General features: G+C 49.7%; 1 protein-coding gene across 1 annotated transcript in view; it reads right to left on the bottom strand.

The window, feature by feature from the left end:
* SZT2 (SZT2 subunit of KICSTOR complex) overlaps window positions 1–25,436 on the bottom strand; it is a 51,461-nt gene that overhangs the window by 19,059 nt on the left and 6,966 nt on the right. Inside the window, 37 exon segments of the mRNA XM_050306760.1 lie at window positions 88–205; window positions 584–686; window positions 801–953; window positions 1,050–1,179; window positions 1,422–1,539; window positions 1,772–1,910; window positions 2,148–2,222; window positions 2,615–2,804; window positions 2,926–3,267; window positions 3,339–3,524; window positions 3,896–3,959; window positions 4,055–4,171; window positions 4,445–4,583; window positions 4,950–5,231; window positions 5,361–5,442; window positions 5,622–5,714; window positions 5,797–5,962; window positions 6,996–7,254; window positions 7,671–7,783; window positions 8,002–8,206; window positions 8,593–8,751; window positions 9,089–9,230; window positions 9,700–9,812; window positions 9,926–10,123; window positions 10,622–10,735; window positions 11,067–11,181; window positions 11,659–11,827; window positions 12,016–12,113; window positions 12,459–12,537; window positions 12,910–13,134; window positions 13,527–13,732; window positions 16,286–16,400; window positions 16,743–16,895; window positions 17,526–17,668; window positions 18,870–18,999; window positions 19,666–19,897; window positions 24,981–25,151. Coding sequence (XP_050162717.1) covers window positions 88–205; window positions 584–686; window positions 801–953; window positions 1,050–1,179; window positions 1,422–1,539; window positions 1,772–1,910; window positions 2,148–2,222; window positions 2,615–2,804; window positions 2,926–3,267; window positions 3,339–3,524; window positions 3,896–3,959; window positions 4,055–4,171; window positions 4,445–4,583; window positions 4,950–5,231; window positions 5,361–5,442; window positions 5,622–5,714; window positions 5,797–5,962; window positions 6,996–7,254; window positions 7,671–7,783; window positions 8,002–8,206; window positions 8,593–8,751; window positions 9,089–9,230; window positions 9,700–9,812; window positions 9,926–10,123; window positions 10,622–10,735; window positions 11,067–11,181; window positions 11,659–11,827; window positions 12,016–12,113; window positions 12,459–12,537; window positions 12,910–13,134; window positions 13,527–13,732; window positions 16,286–16,400; window positions 16,743–16,895; window positions 17,526–17,668; window positions 18,870–18,999; window positions 19,666–19,897; window positions 24,981–25,151 — 5,636 coding nt within the window.

Genomic DNA, 25,436 nt, shown 5'->3' with positions numbered 1-25,436 from the left:
CTACATATAATCTGGGTTCCTGGAGCTACCGAGTTCCCTCCCCTCCCGTGACCACACACATGCATTCCCAGGGAGCAGCAGACTCACCATTAGATCCTCAGTGTAAATGGGCTCCTGGCTGCGTGTCAGTGCCAGCGAGCGAGATGCTGGACTAAGGTTGCTCTCTGCTTCCCACACCTTCCCACTGTAGGTGGTTTCAGTCAGCCTGAATACAGGAGAAGGGCATGTCAGCCTCCATTCCCAAGGACGACAGCGTCATACATCTACAGAAGAACCACATCTTCCTTGCTCTCCCCTGTGCACTTTCTGGGGGCTAGTTCTTAGGACATGGAGTGGCAAAACTGCTCTCTGGCTCGCCCAAAAAAGCCATCCTTTTCCCTTCAGTGAAATGACTTAGCATAGGGAGAGCAAGAAGGGCCTGGCTTGATGTGACACTGACTCATCAGAAATCAGATATTTGCTGCTTGGGTCACAGCATGGTCCCTGAGGCTGGGCAGACACTTTCTGCCCCAAGGAGCTCTCAGTCTGCTGTAACACACATAGCAGGACAGGGTCAGGCCAACAAGTCACGCTGGCTTCTTACCGGAGGTAGAAAACAGATTTAGTGGCGCGTTCCTGATAGACAAACATATTCTTCCTGTTGACCACAGAGAAGGCGTTGAGCACCGAGCGAAGCGCCTGGATAGCTGTGGGCAATGTGGGACATTAGCTATCCCACATACCCTCCTCTGCTGTTCCAATCCAGCCAGAAGCCAGACTCCTGACATGCAAACCGAGGGGGGAATGTGGGCTGCACGTACCTCGCGAGACCCCCATGTTGGGGCCCATCTTGAGGCGGGAATGCACGTGGATGAGTGTGCTCCACACCACCTCACAAGCAAAGTGCCCTGGCATGAACTGCATGGTGGCAGCCAGGTAGTCCCGGGGTTGGTAGCTCTCCTCCACAGAGTAATCTGTAAAGAACATAGCATGGAAGTTGACATCTTCTTAGGCACCCACGGGCAGGCAGTAGCACTGCCACGGAGACACGGTCAGGGGAATATTCATACCATCTGTGGGCATGACGCGCTGCCTGTATGAAGTATAGGGTGTTTCACTCTTCCAGATGTCCTCCTCACTTTCTGCCACCAGTAATGAGTTACATATGTGGCTGTCATGCAGGTCCTGCAGCAGCAAGCGCTGCAAAGGATGAGGAAAGATCAATTCTGTCGTGTGCACAGCCACAGAAGACAGCAAAAAGGGCTTAGGGTCAAACTGAGTCCCTTTTCCTTTGACTCCCAACCTGGGGTTTCACCAATTTGAACTGGCTCCCCAGGACCTCCTCAGAGCTGGGCCCAGACCAGACAGTTTCCAGAGGTCCCTCCTCATCTAAGCCATCTCATGAGTGGCAGCTCTGTCTGTGCTCTCTGCAGATTTGTTACCTGATTGACAACCCTGCAGATTTCACTGATCTTCTTCACCACCACTTGGTTGAGACTCTGGCACTCCCCTGGCTGCTCCTCTTCTGTCTCTGCTGATGCTGCCTTCTCCACACTCAGGCTGCTTTATGAAGAAAGGGAGAATTGGGGTTAGCAGGGCACCTGGACAGTGCCCGTCCCTGTGTGGTGGGAGCAGGAACACAGTGGGAAAGAAGAGCAGTTTTCCCCTTATAGAATCTGGTCCTGCATCTTCCCACTCCCACTGGGCTGGGAGGAGATCCTGTCCAGAGATGAGTGAGTGGCAACAAAGTCACGGTACAGAGAGGTGGTGGCAGACAGGGGACCCTCCTTACCGTGTGTGGTAATAGACCTCCACCCGGTCCTGATGGATTTTTATGATGAGCCAGAAATCCGGCATGAGGGGACACCTGGGCTCCTGGTCGCTCATTAACGCTTCCTCATACTCCGAGTCACTGCTTCCCCCGTCGTAACCTGCAATGCATCCTCACTTCAGCCCCAGGCCAGCCTCCTCCCTGGGCCCCACAGCCACTCACAAGCCCTGCCCTGGGCCCCACAGCCACTCACAAGCCCTGCCCTGGGCACCACAGCCACTCACAAGCCCTGCCCTCGGGGCTCACCCCATCCCAGACACACAGTCCCCCTGCACCACCGTGTCACTACCAGCGTCTGGCTGCACGCTGCTGGTCCCCCCTGGCCCAGCAGACTCACCCAGGTGGTCGGAGTCCATGCTGCCCTGGCTCGACACGAGGCTCTGCACGCGGCTGGGACGCTGCTTGCCGGAGCCTGCCAAGGGAACGGGGGTTTGATCATGGAAGTACTTGCTAAGCCCCTTCACACGCCCCACGTGCTGGAGAAACATCACACCACAGGATAATCGGGCAGTGCCAGCCATGGGGAGGTAGTGTTGGGGAGTGGGGCTCTCACAGAAGTCACCAGGAAATGCATGTCATTAGGGATATCAGTGCAGCAGCACAGCCTTGAACCCAGGTACTGTTAAGTAGTGAATTGCCAGCATCCTGACAAGGAGAGACCAATGGTCCTGGGTACCAATTCTGGTATTTAGGGACTGGAACAGGAGTAGCAGTCACATTACGTATGCCATAGCCAGAACTGGGCTCTTCCCTTAAAAGTTTCTAAGGCTGAGGTACATGCCTGTCCATGTTTGCAGCTCCTACCTTCCCTGCCCTGTGTCACAGAGTCAGTCAGGCTTGCTGCAGATGGTGTCACCAATGGTGATTTCTCACTGTTGCCCTTCTCGGAGGATGAGGATGGCAATGACTGTATGGTTGTCTCTGGAGGTGCCTCTTCCAGGGAGTCATGGCCTGGTGCTCTGCTTTGTTCAAGTCTCAGCATGTCTCCTGGAACCTGCATAAAATGACCAGAAAAACAGGCACTGGAAAAAGTCTCATCATCCTCCTGCATCCTTCTACCTCCTGTTACCAGTGTCCCACACCTTCCCACCTACAGACCACCCAGCGCTTCTCACCTCACCCTGCGTGTGGCTGCCTCCACCTGTAGGGTTTCCTGCGTCTGGCACAGTGCGTGTCTCACCCTCTGGCCACTCCCAGAGACCCCGGCCTTCTTCTGGGAGGACGCAGCCTGTGTGGTGTGACAGCTCAGAGCCCTCTGCCTCCGTTTCACTGCTCCCCTCCTGGCCTGCCTGGCCCAGGGCCGTCCTGGGCTGTCCTTCGGCTGGCTGCTGCAAGCAGGGTGACCCTGGAGGGTCTGGAGCTGCCCGCCTGGAGTGCAGGCGACTGATGGAGATGTAGTGGTAGTCGTTGCCCTCTGCATTGAGCATGTAGCCTGGCAGAGCCATTCTCCTGAACTCCTGCAACACAGGGAAGAATAAGCATCCTGCCAGCAAAGTGTTACGACGCTGCCTCAGGGCTTTCTCCTCACCTCCTTGAACTTCTCCAGGGAGTGCTCAGGCCCAAAGACAAACTGGAGCAGCACCACCTCGCTGTGGCAGCTGGGCCGGCCCTTGGAGTTATAGATGTGGGTGGCCACCCGGTGCAGGATGGAGGTGCTGATGACCTGCGAGTGCCGCAGCGCCGACACGATCTCATCGTCCAGGAGCCAGCGAATCTGAGCAGAGCGAGGACGCAGAGGAAGACCTAGGTGACCTGCATTTGCAAGGCTGCCCCAAGTCTCATACAAGCCCCAACAGGATGAAGGCAGCCTCTCTCATCACCCACACCCCTCATCTCCTGCCTAAGAAAAGGTATTTAGAAGAGAGTTACACCTGTCCCACCCCAACTGCAGTGAGAGTTTCGTCAGGGTAATCCCACACTTTTGGGGTGCACAAGGCTAACAGCCTGTGTGACACCAGTAAGGCCTAACAATGAGTTCTCCTGACAGGCTGCAATTTAGAGCAGGCTAGGAAGTGTGGAACAGCAGCTGAGTGCTGTGGCCACACTGCTCCAGCTGGAAGCAAGAAGGAGGCAAGTCTGGCTCACCTCATTCATAGTGGCTTCAATAGCCTGTCTGTGCACTCCAGGGAGGTTGGAAAGGGCGGGGTGCCTAGGAGAGAGGAGACAAGGAATCATCCAGTCACTCTCATTCAGGCAGCAAAAGGGAACCTGTGTGAGGGGCTCAGCACACCTGCAGTGCCATACCTCTCATCTCCCGTGGAGGGGAGCCGCTCCAAGTTGTGCATGATATCCTCATCCGAGCGGAAAGAGGACGGCTGCCCTGGAGAGCGCGTGAAGGACACGCTGCTCTCCGAGGTGCATCTGTCACAGGAGAGAGAGCAGGCTGAGCACCAGCTTTTGAGCCAGAGAGGATAAAGAGACACAGAACTAGATAAACTGGCTCCAGGGAAGGGAAAAGGGATCTCTACAGAAGGTGAGCCTATCTTGAAGAAAGTTTAGTTTTCTTAAGGCTCTGTAGCAGGCTCTGTGAGGAGAATCGTGAGTCTCAGCACGTGGAAATGAGCCAAGAATGGTTTTCTGGGAAGGGAAGGGAAGGCAGAGGGTGGGTGAGTGACTGGGCCTCTTTCCATCTACCTGTTGTGGAGAATGTCTGTGTTCACAACTTCTATCTCCAGGGGCAGTGTCAGCACAAAGATGTCCAGGGTCACACAGAGGTCTCCCAAATCAATGGTGTTCAAGCCCTGGCAGCTTTCCAGGCAGCCCAGAACTTCCCCTGAGGAGAGATCACAGACCAAGGGACTCAAGCAACAAGCACCTCTGCTTACACACATACACAGCCTGGTGGCAAGTACAGAGACTGCAAGAGGTGGCTGTCCCACACACCTGGACAGGCTCAACAAGGCCACCATCCTCCATGATCCTTTCAATCCTCCATCACCAATCCCACACAGCAAGTGTGAGACCTGGTGGAAAAGCCCTTGTCTGATGCTGGCAGATCTTGGGGACTCCATACAGGGAGGGCTGGTTCAGAGTGACTGTTGATTGGGACACAGTATTTTTGTTCCAGGGGCTGCTCACCCAGCAGGAACATGAAAGAAGCCCTGATGCCATTTAACCTCACAGCAAGGATTGCTCTTACCTAGACAAGTTGGCAGGGACTGCACGGGCATGGAGCTGTGCTGGCTACGCAGCTTCACTGAGCAGGTAAGGTGCACAAAGAGAGGGGGCATCTCCTGCTCCAGGAACTCCTGCTCATTGAGTGAGTCCCCTCCCAGCACGCTGAAGGAGTCATCATCCTGGTTCACCGTGTTGGAGTCTGAGAGGGAATCTGTGTCTGGGAACTCGTGCTCCAGCTTCTCACGGTACTCCACCTCCAGCTCTGGGTCACTCTCTGTGGCAATGCAGCATCCAGACACAGTTCCTGTTGATACACATTCCCTGTTAGGTCCACATCTCCAAGACCCCAGCAGACACAGCCTAGCTCTGAGAGGCACAGCCACAGAGAGACTACAGATATTTTCTTCTCCAAGGTAGAGCGAGCAAATTTTACCTTCTTCAGCTGCCAGTTCTGCCTCTGATCCCTCCATGTCCTCACTGCCTTTCCTGTCTGCCTGATCCCGAGAAGCCTCTTCCTGAGACAGACAGAAAGGGCAGATAGTAGAACCATGCCAGGCAGTGAAGCAGGCTGTTGATGGGCACCCCACACAGACTAAGTCTACCCATGGGTCCTGCCAGCCTCAAATCTAGATCTGACACCAAGCAAAGCTACTCCACAAGGACTAGGTGCCTGCCAGGGCAGCACCATGCCTACCTCTTTCTTGGCTGACGGTGGGCAATAGAAGAAATAGTGAGGATTTGATGGCACCGGTTTGAAATGTAAACTTCCAATTTCCAGGAATTTCTCCTAAAAGAGAAATCCCAAGTGTGAAGCAGACATCCTACTCTACCCTCCTGTTGGAGCCAGGTCAAGCCTGCACATTCCTCACCTGGATAATTTTGTGCAAGTCCGGGTGTGCCTGGCAGGGCTGTCCAATTTCCAGCAGCGAGAGGGGAAACTCTGAACAGCAGCTGGTGCCCACACTGCTCTTTGGCTCCTCCACGGGGCTTGCAATGTTATGGGAGTCCTGCTCACTGTAGTCCTCCATTTCCACACTGACAGGATGGTGGACAGGTCAGACAAGCAAACTGAGAAACCAGACTTGTTGTGCGTGTTCTCTCTTCTGCAAGCATCTGCCTCACAGATACCCAAACCTCACCTGTGCTAACACGATGTGACTTACCACCCCAACCCCACAGCCACAGGAAACCTGCCACCCAACCAGGCCCCCAAATTAGTGGTAAAGAGGGCAGATTTGGGTGCAACACATCATAAGCTGTATGTCCTTCAGTAAAGTTCATATGACCTGCATCGGGACAGGTGATTTGCAGTATCTCACACACACACAAAAAAAAAGTTCCCACAGTTTTTCTCAGGGAAAGAAGTACTTGAAGAAGTCATTTGACTTTTCAAACACTGCATCTTCTTCAAAACCATGTACAGTATAAGAAGAAACAGGATTGGGGATTCCCAACAAATGCTAGTGAATGCCCATAAAGGAACTGTGCAGAGGACAAAGGGCCAAAGTGTTTCTTTGACAGACACTAAAGCATAGCAATTTTTCCCTCCTTAAGTTTCCAGAGATGATACATACCTCATAAATACCATAAGGAATAGAAAGGCAGAAGTTTATCATCAAGCATATTTCAATTCTGCCTCGGTATTTCTCTTGTGCATTTTTTTAATTAAAAAAAGTGACACTTTATTCATTAGAAAAAGATAACAAAGCTGTCATTTCCACCAGAATCAACATGAAACTCAAACGAGTCAAGCAGTAGGAAATTCATAATTTCTCCAGAAACAAGTCTAAGACTTACTTGCAGACAAACTGCCCTCCAGCTCAGGCCAGATGGGACAGTAATGAGCCAGGACTATAAGAGAAAGTGAAAGGATGGATGTCACCAGAGATTATAAAAGATAGGAAGTCCTACTGGACACCATCCCAGGTGGGTATCTCACTGGAAATATCTGCTCTTCCATGTGGTTCTGTTAGACCCTGCCCTACAGCATTCCTTCTAGCAGGCACTAAAAGATGCTTGAAGAAAGCTCTGTCCTGGCCCAATGCTAAGGACAGAAGTGTGCCCTCACCTTGACTCAGAGACCAAGACCCCTCGTTCCCTGGAGCTCTGTTCCTCTTCTTGCTCTACGCTGCCCACTTGGAAGCTGGCTGCCTTGGAGTGCGCGTGGAAATGCTGGTGGCTCTCTCGGAACGAGCGGACGTGGCTGCACACCGTCAGCAGGAAGTTGGTGATGTCAATCTCCTGGAGCAGCTCCTCACAGTAGTCCATGGCAGTAAGCAGGTCCTGGGAGCTGATGCTGTGGGACTGCTGAAGGCTCTTGAACAGCCCTACAGATCAAACAGAGCGCCTGATGTGAGGCAATGGCGGTCAGGCAACAGCCACATACGGATCTTCACCACGTCCCGGCGCAGGGTGGAGTCAGTGCAGGTGCTGGGAGGAGTCAGCCAGGGCACCTGATGCTACATGTTAGTCTGGGTTTGGGTGATTCCAGAGTGCCCAGGGGATCTGTCACCCTGAAGGTGAGAGGAAAGCACTCCACAGGTTTGGGAACAGCCTTTGCAAGGCCCATAGGGAATGCACAGAGGCATCTTTAAATCCCTCCTGGTCGGACATTAGTCCCACAACTCCTCCTTTTTCTCGGTGTAAGATCACAAGGAAAATGAGACATTGTTTCCCTAAAAGAAGACCCAGGGTCCAGCCCCAACCCCAGCCCTGCCTCAGGTCCCACGGCACCACTGCTCACCTTTCACGTAGCACTGGTGGGAGTGCTCCTGCAGCAGCGTGCAGTAACTCACCAGCTCCTTGTGCTTGTGGTCCAGCCAAGCAGCAGTTGGAGGACGTTCCAGAGACTGGGACCTGGAAAAGACAAAACCATAGCCTTTAGTGCCAACAAAGCACGTTTTAGACTACAAATAGCTCTAACACCGGTAAAGCAGGGCCCGAGGGCACGCACAGGTAGTGGCTGCTACAAGGCAGAGAGGCCAAGCCATGAGAACAAGGCAGGGCTAGAGCCAGCATCTTGGCAAGGAAACTCCTCTGTTTCTTGTTCAGGAACCAAGTATAGTTAGCATTACCTGAAGAAGATGTCCCGAGGAGGACGGTGTGCCCGGGGGTTGACAAGCTGCTCCCGTAAGAGCTCCAAAGAGCAGCTGTAGATGTAAATGGGGCAGCGAAACCGGCGGCACTCGCCCAGCTCAGACTGCGAGTTCTGGCGACAGAAGGAGATGTGCACATCTCTCCGTGAGGGGCCACTCTGCTCTCCAGGCTCACGGCTCCCTTCTGCAAAAGAAACAGCCCTCAGATAAAGGCATTTGATGAGCTCCTTGTTCCTGGTCTGAGGCGTCACAGCCCTCACAGAAGCACCTACAGGAAGGTAATGGTCTTCCAAACTTCTCACCACTCAAACCCCAGTCCTGCCATTCCTAGATCTACCTGCAATCTCCTTGCCCACTGGGAACCAACCTTGGGCCATAGGCACTCAACTCACATTACACTCCTTCATCCCCCCACGAACATCACTGTGCCCCTTGTCCTGACTCTGCTGACTGCCAGGCAGGAGCTGACAGGACAGGCAAGAGCTGATAGATTCCTCCAACCTCTATCTGCTCAACAGCATGCTCAAGGACAGCAAGGTTACTAATAGTTTAGCAAGGTGCTGTTGGTACCATGGGCTGGTGTTATGCTGAGGGTAGGTAATGGCACTGCAGCATCCCCTTCTTCAGCCCTGACTCGCTCTGCACAGACAGGTCCCAGGGTATCCTCTCCAGACTGACTCTCATCTTTTGGAGGTTTGTCCAACCCACAAGCCATCAGCTTCTGCACATCTGGAAGAAAACAAAATAAAATCACCCTCTGTCCTGTGAGAACAGCTTAATCCCTCAACCTACATTCCCAAGAGAGCAAACTCAAACAAAAACTCAACACCACATCCCCCACCCGAAAACCCTTCATGGGCAGCACCATGTCCAAGTGGAGAAGAGCAAGACATCCAGCTCTTGGCACTAATTCTATTCCTGGCCATACGGCACAAAAAGACTGGGTCTGAACATCCTTGTTCAGTTCTCTCTCCATCCTACAAGAGCCGAGACTGGTTTTGCTGTTTTCCTGAGGAGGGGCTTGGCACTGCTGACTCCTCTTGCTCCCCACAACAGGCTGCCTCACCTGAGAAGGTGGCTGGCAGGAAGGTCAGGAACACATGCTGTGGGTTGACCAGCTTGGCATAACATCGCCACTGAGGGGGAAAGGGCCCCGTCGTGTCACTCAGTGTCACGTCATCCTCAGGCAGCTCGGTGTTGCCAAGGCTCTGAGGAAAGAGCAGAAGTTGGATCAACTCAGCACAAAGCAATCACACAGAGCAAGCTCCTCCATGAGTGCTGGCTGGCACAGTGCTGAAGTTACCCTGGTCACCCCTGCATTCCAGGAGCAGCCTGGCTCCAGGAAGAACAGCACAACACTTAGGATATCTCAGCCAGCCTTGCTGGGGCTGGTTCTGGCCTCCAGGCAGTGACTGCCCACAGTTTCTGAGCAAGTGTGCACAGCATCAGTAACAGGCACAGCTGTAACAGGCTAGGCCTATGGTGAGTGCAACTATTCACACACCTTCCAGATTTCTGCTTGACTTCAGCCACAGGCTACAGCTTAAACTGCTGCCAAATGTGGGGAAAAACAGCCACTTTTCAATCTTTCTCAGCCTTTCTAACTCTCTTACTCTCGAACAGCTGCTGCCTTGCATTCTGAGGGGGCTCAGGAGCAGGACAGCAGCACAGCAGTACCTGCAGAGTACTGGTGGAGCCAGTCATATCCCTGGTGCCATTGCTGCCAACAAGATGATAGGATGCAGAAGCATCCTGCTGCTCCAGGGTCCCAGAAGCTTTCAGGGTTTCTTCTGAAATGGAGCACAGAGAAACCACCCTGAGAAACACCCGCTGAGGATGAGATTTGAAAGCAAGGCTCCTGAAACACCTCAGAGCTCCTGGTGTCACACTCCTGGGTCCTCACCTCTGATCACAGGGAGCGTGAAGGGGGGTTGATGGCCATCACGATCCCGCTGCAGAACCTGCTCCATGAAAGCCACATGATCAGCATCAGCCATGGGGATCTCCCGGTCACTGAGGTCATGCTGCAGGCAGCCATGGAAGAGGTTTAGTAGCATTTCATTGGGCACAAACGAAGAGTCCTTGGTCACCTCCTCATTCTCTGCTCCAAAACAGAACCACGGTAGCTTCAGAGGCAGCATCTCCACAGGCACCACCTGCCCAGGACCCCAGGAGACAGCCCCTTTGCAAAGCAACAATTCCACACAGCCAGGAGTCTCCCCCAGCACCTCTGCAAAACTGACTTGGAGGGTGTTGAGGAGGCCCTGGAGTTTCAGCATCATTAGTTACCCTGCACTGACTCACCCTGCTACTATAAATATTCTGGAGATGCTGGGGGTACAGACAAGAAGCTACCACCACAGAGCAACTGTCGAGGTCTGATGTTTTCAAAAGCAACTCCTCCAAATTATCATCCCAAGAAATACAGCAATACAGCTGGGCAGCCCTGGGGCTGCAGAGTCAGGGAGAACAGAACTGAGCTACTGAAAGATCCACAGCAGCGCTCCCAGCTACTGCCCAGGGAGACAAGCACATGGAGCAGGGTTCCCATAGCCACAGAGGGAGGACAAGGGGAGGTAGCAGGTGAAGAGGCACCTACCTTTTGTCAGCATTAGGAAGAACATTTCAACCTGCTGGCACCTTGGCAACAGCTTCATGAGGTTGAACTGGAATGGGATCTCATGCACTCGAAAACCAGGTCCCATGTCTGGATCTGCAACAAGAAGTGGGAATGTAACACACCTGTGGGCACAACATATCCCTGTCTCCCAGGGAAGGTCATCTGGACCAAGCTCTGCTCAAGTAGGGTCACCTCATCACCTCTCCAGCATAGGTAGAAAGCCTCAATGCTTCTTTGGTCTTCCCAGGATGAAGTAATTTCTCTGGCAGATTAGTACAAGTGCAACAAAGTGACCCACTGCCATCACAGTCTAAAAAATTGCCAAAATATCTGTTCCATCTTCCAGAAACCTCTACCCTGAGACATTCAGGTCCTAGCAATCTTTGCTCCATCGAACTTGCTAGGACGTAGATGCTGGACTCACCTTCAGCAGCTTTGGTGTCTGAAGGAGGGCAGACCCACTCCTTGTTCTGGCACAACTGGCTGATGTACTCGAAGGTCAGCATGGTGGCAATGCACGCAAGGTCCCGGGGGTAGAGCTGCAACAAGCAGTCAAGGCTCAGCTGTATGCAGCAGAATTATTACCCCCAAATGCAGGAGCAAACAGTCTAAAAGCTAGGAGAGGGAACACCCATAATCCTGTCCCCTGACTTGCCCTATTCTCACTCATTGTTCCCTCCTTCTCCACCAGTCCTTTAGCCTGTTTTCATCTTGCTCAGGAGGAGTGTTAGCAGGATTGCCTGCAGTCCCTGCTCTGGTCCAGCTTGCTCCCCTCTTCACAAAATAATTTGTATTTTTCCAGCTATCCCAAAACAGCATTGCATCCACTGCCTTGCAATACAGAAACTTTTTACGTCCAGTGGCTTGTTCCTCTTTTAGAAATGTCAAGCTCTTCTGTGAACAGCACTCCCATTTCTCCTGGCCCTCAATATTCACCTGCAGTGTTGTGATGCACTCACAATAAACCCTTCTCCCTCCACAGAAGAGCCCATGCCCCTCCCCTTTCAGGGACTCACCGCTTTAGGTATTTTCTGGTAGGGCAAGCCATGGAGGTGCTTCCAGTTCTCAGCAGTGCTGTGGACATGGCCACTCTGTGGCTCTACCCAGCACTCAGTGACCAGGTTCAGTTCTGTGTCCACCTCAATGGCCTCTACCTCCGTATCATTGTCATCATCTGTGGAAAAGCTGCAGGAAAGACAAAAGGCGAGTCCTGTGAGATGGCACGGGGCCAGCAGACGACTGCAGGTTTGCAGGAAAAGCCCCAGCTAACTGGTGATCAATCCATGACAATTAGTCACCTGCACGAGATAAAGGCAAGTCTGGAGCCGTGACTCCACTGCCAACCCTCCCTGGGAGCAGAACAACAGCCTCACCTGTCTTTGGTGGAGGTGGAGTGGGGTGGGAAGAGGATGTATTGGACGACACAGGTGTGCTTCTCCCTGTCACTGCTGCTCTCACTGGAGCCATCAATCTGGAGGGGAGACACTGCATGAGCCTGGCCAGCAGCAACAGATCAACCCACCCAGTACCCCCTAACACAATACAGGCCCATCACCCAGCTCCACCAGCAGTGGGGGAGAGAGGGAGCCTGTCCCAGGCTCAAGAATCCCTCCAGCACAGCACATCCCTGCCAGCAGAGCAGCTCTTTAACTGCAGATGAAGACAGGAAAATGCCCAACCCACAAGCTGCTTTAGTTTCTCCCTATACATGTTAAGGGTGTGTGCTAGAAGCAGGTGATAAATCCTGCCACAGGAAGGTGAATCCACCCCAGAACCAGCAATGAAGGACTGTCCACAGGGCAGCACCCATGCTCACCTGTATGGGCAACTCCAGCACCATGTTGATAATTCCATCCCCGCTGGATGCGAAGTGGAAACCCTCTGACAGACGAACCCTTGCAACAGAGAAGCAGTCAGACCTGGAGGACTTTTCCACCCATGCTACAAGCCTTAAACACAAGAATGACTGTACCCTTCACCCTCCTTCCCAAGACAGGGAGCTACACACAGGGAATGGGAAGATGAGACACTGCACAGGATATTCCAGGCACAGTAACCCCTCTTGCCCTTTTGTATGTTTTCCAGGACTTTCACTCTCCTCAACTGCAGATGGGTAAAGCATTGACCCAAGTAGCTCTAGAAGCTGTGATCAGGACCAAACACTCTGCAAAGGGGTTCCCTTTAACAAGGCCTCAGATCCAACCTTGCTCTGCCTGCATCCCCAGGACTAGCTGGAGAAAGGACTCCTGTTCAGGTGTGCCACTTACTCTGTGAGCGTGGAAAGCAGCTGGGCTACAGCAGTGATGGGCACAGCCGGTGCCAGCCCTGACTGGACACTCCAGATCCAGCGCTGGTGGTAGAAGTATCGGGACAGCGAGGCCAGGGTGGAAGAGGCAGTACGATTGGCCACCATAGTGAGCGGGCCAGACACCGGGGGGTGCTCCAGGTTGAGAATGAAGGGAGCTCGATAGTCAGAAGGCAGCTTCTCATACCTAGGAGAGGGCAGAAGTGCGGTGTGCTGAGATGGAAAAAAATCCATCTTTTTTTTTCTGCTCAGGGCCAGAACAGTCTAGATCCACAGTCCACTTGCTGGGCCCAGGACAGAGCCCTCCAGCAGCAGAACATGGCTGGCCCAGCACAGGGTCTTGCTCAGGCAGCAGTGACTAAATTTACTTCTACATCACATTCAATTAGGAGTAACAAACTAGTCAGTCCAGCAATAACCCCTGCTGCAAGTCACAGCCACACAACACAAACCCACCACAACAAGCACCAGCTTCACAGCACTCTCCCCCTAAAACTGGCAGCACCATCCACAGACCCTCCCCTTTCCCACTTCCCAGGGCAAGGAGACTGCGCTGACGGCCTGGATCTCCATCACTACCTGATAAGCAGCTTCTCCAAGGGTTTGTGCAGCACAACAAGGCAGGGTCTGTCCGAGAGGGCTGACTGGGCCCCAGCCACAGGTGGAGACTTGGAGGGAGAACTACTGCCAAACGTTTTCCTCTTTGCTTTTGGAGTTGCCTCCTTGCTCTGGACCCTGTGGGGAAAGCGCAGCTGCAAGATTCGGTCCCGTAACTCCTCCACTATCTGTCATGGCAAAAGCAAAAGGTAAACGTGACCATCTTTGTCTGCAGGCATAAGCTACTCAAAATAAGCATCCAGAACAAGAGCCTGACTCAAAAGAATAGAACACTCCTTGAATATACAGGAGAGCAGGAGTTGAAGGTCATTTTACTACTGAGGCCCCAGCAAGATCAAGATGACACAAGGCTTTTTTGGTCCTTATTTTAACAACTACGAGTATTTTTAAAAGCAAAAGAGAGGTCAAAAAACCCCAAAGATGATTTCAAGGCTGAAGAAATTGCTGTCCAAAGCTCAGATGAAAAACAAATTCACTGCATGCCAGCTCCTCCACAGAAGCAGTCCGAGCACCCACTCTCATTCTTCTCTCTTCCTCAACAGCCTACAGTAAATGTAAACTAGTCCGTATCAGCTGTGGGAACAGTCTGGCTCTGTCTTATGTATTCCCCCACGATCACATTCATGTGTCAAACCTCTGTGGTAAGAGGTTTCAGGAGCTTAGGTTATTTTTTAGGTTAATTTTTTCCAATACATTTTCACAATGACTTCCTGATTACTCTTTTTAGCTTTTAGCAGCTCTGAATACGGTTCTACCCACACTAGCATCTGATTCTCACAATAGCCCAGTGTTTTCTTTGAAATTTCCATGGTTAGGCTTCTTTTCACAATATTTGTTCAACTCGTTTCAATTTCTATTACCACTATAGGCAAACGAAGAACAGCAGCTCTTCACCTCCTTCCTCAACACTAATTATTTCAGTAACTTTCCCCATCATTACTATGTCTTTTGCAGGGAAAGGAGCATCCCCAAAACCAAACATTGAACAGAGTTCTTTCCCACACTATGCTGCCACTTGGGTCCCCTTTTGGTTTCATATTAATATCACAGGATCACTGATGGTGTTTAAGCTCTCAAATCCAAGGTGCATTATTTTGCAGTTATCAACGCTGGCTTCCAGCCAACACTGTGCTGCTTAGGTGTCACCAAAGCACGAGGCTGAAATAGCTCTGTGCCACATGCACATTTTCCCAGCTTATTATCTGCTACCTTTCTACAAATGAGTTCCCTAACCTTTGACTGGAAAAAAAAGATTGGAAAAACCACAAACAGCTTCTGCTGTGCTGAGAACACAGCACTTTTTCAACTTACTTGCTTTATTCCCCAAGACACTTTCTGTTTCAGGACACCTCATTCCTTCTACAGTTGTGCCCCATATGAAGTCTCACCAAAAGCTTTCTGGAAGTCAGGCTGTACCAGGTGCTTTCCTTCCCTTCAACATTGCAAACTCGAATAGCTCAGGACAAAAACTGCTTTCCCTTAAACAATGCAGGCTAAGTTCTACTGCCATCCTCCACACTGGGTAGATAACCAGCCTTATGGCAGGCAAAAAAAAAAAACCCAAACCAAAAAGGATTGTGTATTCTACAATCTATGATTTACACACACCTCCTGCTGCAATGATCTGGAGCTTGCCCACAGCTGCAGGGTATGATGCCCATCTCACACCTTCTTCATGACACAGATATCAACTTACACCTGCCAGAAGGAACCCCTTCATAAAACCTGTCACTTGGCATTACCAGCCCACACGTTGGCCCAGCAACCAATGCCCAAAACCTGGATCCCCTAAAGACATGAAAGGGCAGATCCTCCAGAGCGCCAGAACATTTAGTGTTATCTGGGTTCATTATCTCAGAAAGAGATGGTCCTTCCCATGTTTGCTTTGTCTAACTTAGCTTTAGTGTTAGAGATCAGTCTGAGGAGAAGCTGACAAAGATTTCTTTCATGAAGATAAGAGATACAGGTTTAATGATAAACCTCTTGTTTATAATAAAAATTTCACATACTTTAATAGCAGGACATCTTTCTCCTACTGATGTTTTACTAAAGAATACTTAGACTTGTCTCAGCCTTTAGACCTGGAGAAACAGTCCACACAATAACCCCACCTTCTGCATCTGACTAGGGCAGACCATTTCTTTTGATACAAAAAGCTTATTAATGGCAGACTTTTACCTCCTGAAAACATTTCCTGGGTATTTTTTTTTCCTCTCCCTGTACTGCTCATGTGGGGCATTGTTTGCATATAAAGTCTTAACTCCTCCCTACCTAACAGATTAAATACACATAAGCAATTCACCATTACTGGAACAGATTGTCCAAGGAACATGTAGTGCATCCATCACAGAGGTCTTTACAGATGAGTCAGACAAATTCTTGATAGATTCTATTGATTGTGCTTTGGTCACAAGGGTGGACCAGATAACCTTTGAGTCATTTTGATCCCCACGGTTGAAATAAGCAATGGGAAAAACATTCACGTGACCAGCTATTCTATTGATCTTTGAGTCTTTGGGTTTAAATATTCTACAGACTTAACACAAAAGGTTTGTCCAAACTGACCCTTTCTGTTACAGTAGGTTCACACTCATCTAAGCCTTAACATAGCAGTTACTTATTAGAGGGTACCTGCCCACAGCGTCACCTACACACAATTTCCACATCCAGAAGTTTCTGTGCTCTGCTCCTACCCCACGAAGCAGACAGCCAGCTCTCACCTTGTTCCTGGCCTGTGCAGGTGTGCCAATGGGGAACCCCAGCCGGAGAACCATGCAGGGAGCTTTGGAGATGATCCGTACCACATAAAACGAGGAAGGCGTAAGATCCTCAGAGCTAGGGAGGAGGGATTAAGACAGAGCTGAAATAGCACAGATCTTGCTGCTCTGTCATGCCAGACCAAGTGCAGGCCTGGTCCACAGAGCTCAACAGCCCACACAAATTCACAGTGTCAGTTCTAGCAGGCAGAAACCCCCCAGCTGGCTTCCCTCTCCCTCTGGGCTGCACCTGGAACACAACGGCGTCAGTCCAGAAATCGCAGGACTTCACACCCACTCGTCCAGCTCTTATCCTCTCTAGACATCTGCTTCAGGCCCATCGCCGTACACTGGTCCAACTAGATCCCTGCTCTGGCCACATGCCTGTTTCCCCACACAGCACCTCCTCGGAGCCTCTCACCTGTGCATCAGTTTGACGTAGGAATAGCCCTCCACCAGCACGAAGCTGCTCCAGTCCCGCAGCAGGGACGTGAGCGCCGAGTGGGAGATGCGGCACTGGATGGTGCTGTAGCGGCCGTTGTTGCCTGGCGTGTGCAGGTGCTTGGGCACAGGCCTGCGGGGTGGGGCAGAAGGTCATCTCAGAGCTACAGTTTCTCTTCTTCCCCCAGAACCCACAGAGGCTTTGTTACATCCACTGCAACTCACCCTCCCACTGGTAGAACAGCCCTATTCAATCTCCACAGCAGCCAGTGCACAAGCACTTCCCATAATTGTGCACTGGTGAGAGTGACACTCCCTGAGCCACAGAGATCTCCACCTTGCAGAGAGCACATCTCTTGCTGTAACCTTTCTATCCCCCTCCATTCAATATATGACTATTATTCAAGTAACTCTGCAATTAGGACCGCCCCCCAGGAAAGCAATGCTTTTGGGAAACACATTCTCCAGCAGCAAACAAAAATTCCCAAATGGACGGTCCTACAACCCCTGCAATCAGGAAATCCAAATGCAAGAGGGACTTGAGAAACAATTTATCCTCCTGAGAACAGCCCCCACTCTCAAACAACATGACTTTCCAGCCCCACCATCCCTCCCAGATAAATGAGCCTTCACCATCCACCAAGTCCCAACAGCGAGGCCCTCTCCTTCGGCCACAAAGCAGCTGCAACTCCACCACTGGGCTGAACTGGACACCTGATTTCCCCACACTGGGCACACGAGCTCAGCCCTGCCCATTACGTACGTGTCATGCTCCAGAAGGACGACGATACGATGCATGTGCAGCCACCTCTGCCAGAAGTTGGCATCCATGGAAAGGATAGGTTTCCAGTAGGAGGCAAACTGGGAATGGCTCGAGTCAGACCCACTGTGCTGCAGGGACAGCACCTGAGAGAGTGACAGGACAACATTCAGCAAGGAGGAGCCTGGTTCCACACAGAGGGAGCAGGAATTTCTCTAGTAGCTGAGCTGTGTAGGCCTAGAAGGCCACATCCCTGGCTCTGGGTGACTTCCTCTGAGCAGAATAAGTGTGTTCACATTGAAACAGGCAGTTCAGTGTAAGCAAAAATAAATCAGGCTCATGAAATGTCAAGTTAATTAGGAATTTGACTACTTAGCATCAAGTAAATCAACCACGAAAAAGATGGCATATGTAGTGGTGTGCTTTCTGATTGAGAGGGGGATATATGGCTTGTGTCAGCAAAGCAATTAAACATTGAGATTACTCATCTGAGAGTACTCATGCAAACAGGGTGCCAGAATGGGTGGCATTGGGCAACTCTAATGTGTTTGTATGGTAACACTGATTCCACCAGCTATAGCAACTCTGCTGACACAGAAATAGTGGTGGTTAGCCATAAGATGGGAGGCTCCAGATATACTGTGGGATACGTAACTCTACATAGGGAAAGTGTATTAGGCAAACCTAAACAGGGGCTTGAACAATAAAATTAAAGGGACAGTTCTCTTAAATTAAAGCTCCCCTAGCTTTTGTATCTGCTAGTCCTCGTCAATCAATGCCAAGGACACTGCTAGCAGGGGGCTGATATGTTGGCACTTCTGCTCAGTGAGCTTCAATGGATTTGAATTTTGCAGTGGAAACCATTAGCTCATATTTGGTTTAGTTTCTGCTGTGCAGATGACAAGTATCTCTCTTGCACCTTCCACATGAGTGCTCAGAGCAATGAGCCTATTAAACAACTCCTCAGCACATCCTGTATCTTCATCTGACAGTACTGAGCTACATCACCAGCTCACAAGACTGCCAGTAGCAACTCCACACCTATGAGGAATCCACTGAAAAAGCACGTCAAAAGTAAGTGTGTCAGTTTCTCCATCAGTCTCACAGCACACTTGGGAGATTTGTTGTTGGGTTTAAGAGGTGTAGCTGCAGCAATGAAGATGTAGGATGATGCCTCTGGGTGGAAAAATGTATGGCACAGGATGTTCTCTGCCCTACACCTGAACTCGCTTACTGAGAGGGACAAGATGAGGACAAGATGAGCAAGAGATGAAGCCTGAGTGCAAGACAGAACAGGTATGTGGGACAACCTATCCCACATTAAACAGGAGAGAGAGGGAACATTACCGGAGTGGTGGAGCCTGGGGGGATATAGAAGAGGGGCACCCCATTCTTTGTGCTCTCGGGAATGGTGAAGTGTTCTGGGACTGTGTCAAAGGACTGCAGGTGAACCAACATCTGATCTGTCTGGTTGATGCTGAAAAAGAAGAGGTAGTTAGCCCCAAAAGCCCATGCCCTCCCCATTGCTGCCCCAGCCAGCCCAGGGCCCGCACACACAACACCCCCTGTGACTGGGAGCCCATCTACACCAACAGAGCTTTCTCGGGCAGTGCTGGGATTCAATGCCATGAACATGTTAAAGGGGTTCCAGTGTAACAGCCTAACATATAAGGAGGATGACCAGAGCTGGAAATTAAGCGCTAGAAAAGGAATCTGCTGAATAGTAGGGAGTAATGGTCACCGTAGCCAGGAAATGGTTATATCCCAATGGCCCTTCAGCCCTAGAGATGTTTGCTGCTCCCAGAGTGGCCACAAAGCACACAGCTGGTAAGGCTGTGCTGTAAGAACTCATGACCTCCATGGGATGGCAGTCAGAGGTAAGGTTTGCAACACAGGATCCAGATTCGGGAGCAGCAATGCTGTCACCAGGAACCATTCTTACAAACTAGGTCACAGACCAGTCCCGGTCTTTTCTCTGGCTTTGACAGCAAGCTTGTTGCCAGTCATGCCTCTTCCTCAGACCACGTTCCTTTTGGACCCTGGGTTGGGATGGCCACCTGCACAACCCATGTCTTAGCATGCCAAGGAAGGAATTACTTGGTTACACTGGACACTGGAAACCGCAGGGGATAGCACAGCTCACCTCTGCAAGGTGTTCCAGAAGCGCCGGATGACCGTGGTGCGGTACAGGCTGGTGATGGGCTTCCTCATGGTGCAGCTGATGTCATGCAAAATGTCATAGCTTCCCTCCATCGTCACCTCCACCCACGTGCTGCGCTTCGACGGGTCCAGGGGCCAGGGGGTGACAGCTAAGTACTCAATCCTCATGTTGTGCTTCCAAAGCAGCACCAGTTTGACCTCCAGCTGAGACCCGCCTGCACGGGAGCAGAGGAGCAAGTTCAGCTGCTTATTGAATACCCACCTGAGCTTTACCTCTGCCCAGGGATTCCTGAGAACCGTGAGATCATCTGTTCCCTGTGTGGGGAACAAAGTAATGTAGTTAACTGTTTGCTTTCACTCAAGTCTCTCCTCTGCCATGGAGAGAGGCTTTGCTTGCACAGCAGTATTTGGTGAAGAGCTCTCAGTTCTTTAAATGTACATGTACTATATCTACACTAGAGAAGGGAACAAACTCAGAGGAGGTGCTGACATTTGCAATGGGCTCTTCTTCACAGCTTCATCTTGGTTTCCAAGATAATTGTTGCTTTGCACAGATGAGCAGGGCTGTTAAGCTATCAGTTTTCTCATCTGCACTGCGCAAAGTTAATCTATCCCATTGTAGAAATACGGATATTTGGACATAATGGGCACAGATCATGAACAACCTGGAAGGTGGGGGTCAGTGCTTGAAATGACCTCCATTCATCCTGCATAGTCCATTTTTCATGCTATCTAGAACTTCAAGCATCACAGCTTCTCACCATGTTTACCTTCTCCTCCCCAAGTTAAGATGCTGAGAATGAATATTCACCTATTCTTTCAAACTGTACATTTTTACCCTTTCCTTTAAGCGGGCCATTGCACCTCTATCAAGATTAACACAAACACCTGACACACCAAGCCTTGCTGAGCCAAAAGGGCAGAGAACTGTCACACTCCTGCTGACTGTGCAGGTGTATTTGTACTGAAACAGCCCAGGCAAACACATGACCACGCTGCGATTTCGACTGCTCAGTCATCCGTTCTGATGTCCAGCCTGCTCTGTAGTTTGCCAGACCTGCAGCATTTGTGTGATAAGTGACTGGATGTGCTGGAAACCATCCGAACAGATCATCAGCCTGGATGCTCTGTTTCCTGCAGAGGTTGCATTTGCTGCTGTGGAAGGCACATAGTGCCATCCCCTTCACAGGCTGATTGCACTCCCCTTCAAAGCCAGCTTTTTGTTCCCATGGTCCCTGCTGGGAGTCCCTGCTCAGAGTACTCTTCCCCTGTCAATGTTTAGAAGAAACCTTCCAGAGTACGTGCCAAATTCATGGTTAGTTGTTCTTTTGATTAAATTATCTTCATTCTGAGAAGCTTCATTTCCATAACATTGGCAGGGAGTGTGCACTAAGAAATCCTTACCCAGTGTCAGCTGTTATTATGACAGAACATCCATTCCCCTTAATAGTCCCAGACTGTCTTGCACCTCAAGAATTTATCTTTCCTGAACAAAGATGATCAGAGGTGAATACTATATTTCACCTGTACTTCATCTGAGGGATTACTAGGTTTTTATTTAAGGTCACTAACACTTTCCACAATGGGTGCTTTGCATTACTGTAAATGCATTTTCTGGGGTTGTACCATCTGCTGTTTCCTCTGCAGAGAGTTTAGTTCATCAGATAGGCTAAACAAGAATTTATAAATTCATCTCTTTCCATTTCATACTGTCACCTCGCTTTTATTGCTTTAGGGCTCATCCGCTGCTTTCTGCACAATATTTTGGTTCTCATAACAAATCCTTTCCGCTTCATCAATGGCAAACATGATAAGCAAATTCCTACATTTTTTGCTTAGATCATTAATGAAAATATTTCCAACCTTCACCTCTGTTTCCATTAGTCATCCTGGCTTCCCTCCTACAACACCACACAAGCAAAACTAAAAACACAGGCAAAATATTTACTTAGTTGGAAGCAATACCCAGATGAATATTTAGCTTTTTTTTTAACTGCAAAGCAATCTACTGTTTCTTGACTTTATTGTTAATAAAACTTTTTGTTACTTTAATTTCCTTCATAAAATCCAGCTGGTTTTTTTTAGAAAGCTCACTTTGTTTTCCCTGTTCTTGACACTGAGAACAGCCACTCTTCCTGGCCAGCTAGTTCCCAGCCACTTTTGGGGCTGGACTGAATCACAGAGGAAGATGATGTTTTGAAAACTGTCCTCCAGGCTCTGGTCAATACACAGCAACACAAAACGGTCAGTGAGATGTTTTTTTCTTTTTCTGTTTAAGAGGCAAATCCCCTGACACTGTCCCAGAAATAAAAAGGAAGAGATCTGGGCTCCATTACACATCATGTCCCCACAGCTTCTCTCCCCTTCCATACCTTCCCCTTTCACAAGCATCTCTGCATTCCTAACTAACCACATAGTTGCCTCCTAAACACCTAAACATCTAAAAACTAAACAGTGAGAGTAACCAGAGCACTTACAAATATCACAAACAACCTCTCCAGGCAACTCTGAGCACAAAGCTAGCTATTTATTCTATTTTGCCTTTGGGAAAGTGACAGGAGAAAAGCAACAGTGTCAAAGTCAACAGCTGCACTCTTTCCTCTTGCTTCACAGCCAGCTGGTTCCTTAACAACCTTTAGTTTGCAAGTTTTGGCAATCCAGGTTAATTAACTGTTCTTTGTTATGCACTTCTGTGTAGAATGACCCAGAAAGCCCTGATTAACAATGTGCTTTTCCTTAGCAAAGGCAGTGTTTGATCATTTGTGAATTCTACCGTTCCAACAATTTTTCTGATCACAGCCAGCAACTCCCCAGAGCACTTAGCCTTTCCAAAGTATAAGTAACATTATCTGCTACTATTCTGAAGGCTGCGTAGAAATACTCCCCATAATTTTGATACCTCTGACATTTCATTTTTAAATTCCTCCTAAAAAATACACAGAAAAGTATTTCTGGCTCAAGGAGCCCCTGAGCTACAAAGAACTAGAGAGTGCTCAAAGGGAAGAAAAAAAAAGGAAGGGAGAATGGAGATTATCATGTATGTTTATCCTATTCTTACTCCTCCCTGTGCACCTGCTCATAGCTGTTCACCCCAGAAAGTAACTGATGCAGTGCAGCTGCTCTTGTAAAAACAGAAGACCAATCCATTTACCATTCCAGGAGGTAAAAGACAGCAGGAAGATACCCAGAGGAAAGTGCAGGGGGCATGGTGAACATGTGCTGATATTTCTGATACCTCTACAACACAGGAATTTGCTGCTTTATTATACATCCTGAGCCAGAGGCTGTAGCTACTCCTTTGTGCAAAAGGATCCATGAACTTGTCTGACTGCTTTTTGAGTGATTCACACCTGGTGAATGCTCTTCCAGCACTTCCATGTGGGACTACACAGCCACCAAGAGCACTTCACCATTGCTGCCAGATTAAAGAGAAAGGCTCTTTATCCAGTGCTGTTCCAGCTGTAAGTGAACTGGTGCACAGAAGGATAAAAGACACTGAGTGTGGACAGGAACTGACTTGTCACACTGTTTCAGACATTCCTAGACAAGGAGAGTGCAGTGGATCTGATCTGCCTGGATTCAAGGGAAGTATCTCATGCCACATCTATGTTAGTGAAATCTGCAGACATTACTAGAACAACTGTCTCACTCAGAAAACTTAGCAGATATTTACTTCTAACAGAAAACTCCAGAAACAAGAAATTAGGGAGATTTCTGGAAGACCAACCTTAGAAATTATCCCACCTAATCTGATTGTTAGCAACCTTCCCCCCCTCCCCAAAAAAAGAGGTGATTTAGATTCACTCAGTTTGTAAGATACATCAAGGCAACAGAAATGTAATTCCCAGTCATCACAGAGCAACAGTGAGGGGAACTAGGATGAACTTCAGAGTGAAGGATAGCACATTTAGGGACAATTAAACAAACAAAACACAACAAAACAATCCCAAGGACTCATCAGCTGGAAGAAAAGGTGCATGAGAGACTGAGAGATTTCTGTGATAAGAATGCAATGTAATCACAGAGAAAACCCATGTGATTCCCAGTCTATCACATCAGGTATTTTCCTTCAGAAGCAGGGAATTATTAGCACTGCTGAACAAGGCACCAATAAATCCACATTTACAACACTCTCATCAACTGTTTTGAGAAGTATGAGACCAAACTGAAAAGAGAGCAACTGAAGGGAAAAAAAGTGAGTGCTATTAACCTGAATAAACAAACAGAAAGCCTGCCCTTACGAAAAGAAGGTGAAACGTGGGCTTGCTTAACCTGCCAGAAGGGAGGTTACATGGAGAAAGACATCGTTCTTAAATATGTTTGTGTAAGCCAGAGGAGGAGGATAAACTTAATTAAAGATAATAAACTCACACAGGTCTAATTTGGTCTCAGGGAGTTTAGAAAAGAAGCTAGAGAAAAGAGCAATGAAGCCCTGGGACAATCTTCCAAGCAGAGCAGTGGCATAAGGTATTTACATGGTTTTAAGGCAGGCCACAATAAATTCATAGAAAACATCGTATGGCAAGTTTGGAATGACTTTGGAGTTATATCACAAACATTGATTCTCTAAGACATTCTCTGTACTAATAAGCTTGCATTTGGATTTTTTCATCTCCCCTTCACTGAAAGTACTGCTACTAGTCACAGGTGGAGATGGAAAATTAGGTAGGATCTACTGGCACTGCTTAGGATACTCAAACCCCTCAAGGTTCCTAGTCAGCTGCTTTGTTCTCACACTCCAGGTGCCATAATCTCTAGTGAGTCAGATAAGAGAATAGGATCACTGGAAGGTTTTATGGTCTTCTCTTGAACTGGTCATGGTCCTGACTAGTATGACATTTTAACCTAACAACATCCTTTGGAATTTCTTCCTTTGGAAGGCTGTTGTTTGGAGACATTAAGTTTGCTGTACCAAAGTGCTCAACTTCACGTCAGTATTTCGGAGTGCATCTAGCAAAGGACTAGAGAGGGATGAAAAAAAGGAGAAATACAGATCAACTCCCAGAAAACCCTGCAAACCTAAGTTCTGTCATCAGTTTCTCTGCAGTTGTGGGGAATCATTTCCAAGACACGGAGCACCACTGTCTGTCCCTCCCCAGGCACTTACGGCCACAGAGGATGAGCCTGGCAAGTGCATAACTGCACAACAACACTGGGCAGCCCTGCGTCATGAAAACAAGAGTTTGGGGAAAACAGCTCCTTCCTCCACAAACATCAGCCACTCTGCCGAAGGGGTAGACCCTGTACTGCCCCTCTAAGCAGCTGAGAACAAGGGAACCACCCCAAAGCAGCAGTCACCTTTCGTGATGTTGACCTCACGGATGCTGTAGCCCTCGCGCAGCCGGACCGAAACGATGCTCACGAGGTCAGCGTGCACCTCCTTCTCCGTGTGCTTCTTCCTCCGCATCGCCAGCGCGGGGTTGCTGCTTGCAGACACCAGGTGCTCATTGAACAGCCTGTGCTGGGACACTGCAAAGGGTAGAGGTGGGCTTTGTGAGGCAGCAGCTCCCCTCAGCCTCACCCTACAGCAACGGGCCTTCTCAAGGGCTTCGTGAAAGCTGCCAGGAACACTCGCCCTGCTGGCCTGAAGAACAGCACTCCTTCAGGCACCACTTGCACCCACTCCTGATTCACAAGGGTGGCCAAGAGGCCTGGGAGAGGGGCAGGGTGGGGTGCCAGGCCCTGCTTCCTCTGGGACAGCTTTCCTGGCAAGGCACACGTTGGAGTTACACGTTTCACCTGGACAGGCAGAAA

The sequence above is a fragment of the Myiozetetes cayanensis genome, unplaced genomic scaffold (genome assembly GCF_022539395.1).
Source record: "Myiozetetes cayanensis isolate MyiCay16 unplaced genomic scaffold, myiCay2020 scf12, whole genome shotgun sequence".
In the NCBI taxonomy this organism is placed as follows: Eukaryota; Metazoa; Chordata; class Aves; order Passeriformes; family Tyrannidae; genus Myiozetetes; species Myiozetetes cayanensis.
Note: the sequence above shows the minus strand (reverse complement) of the source record. Positions and strands in the feature narration are given on the sequence as shown.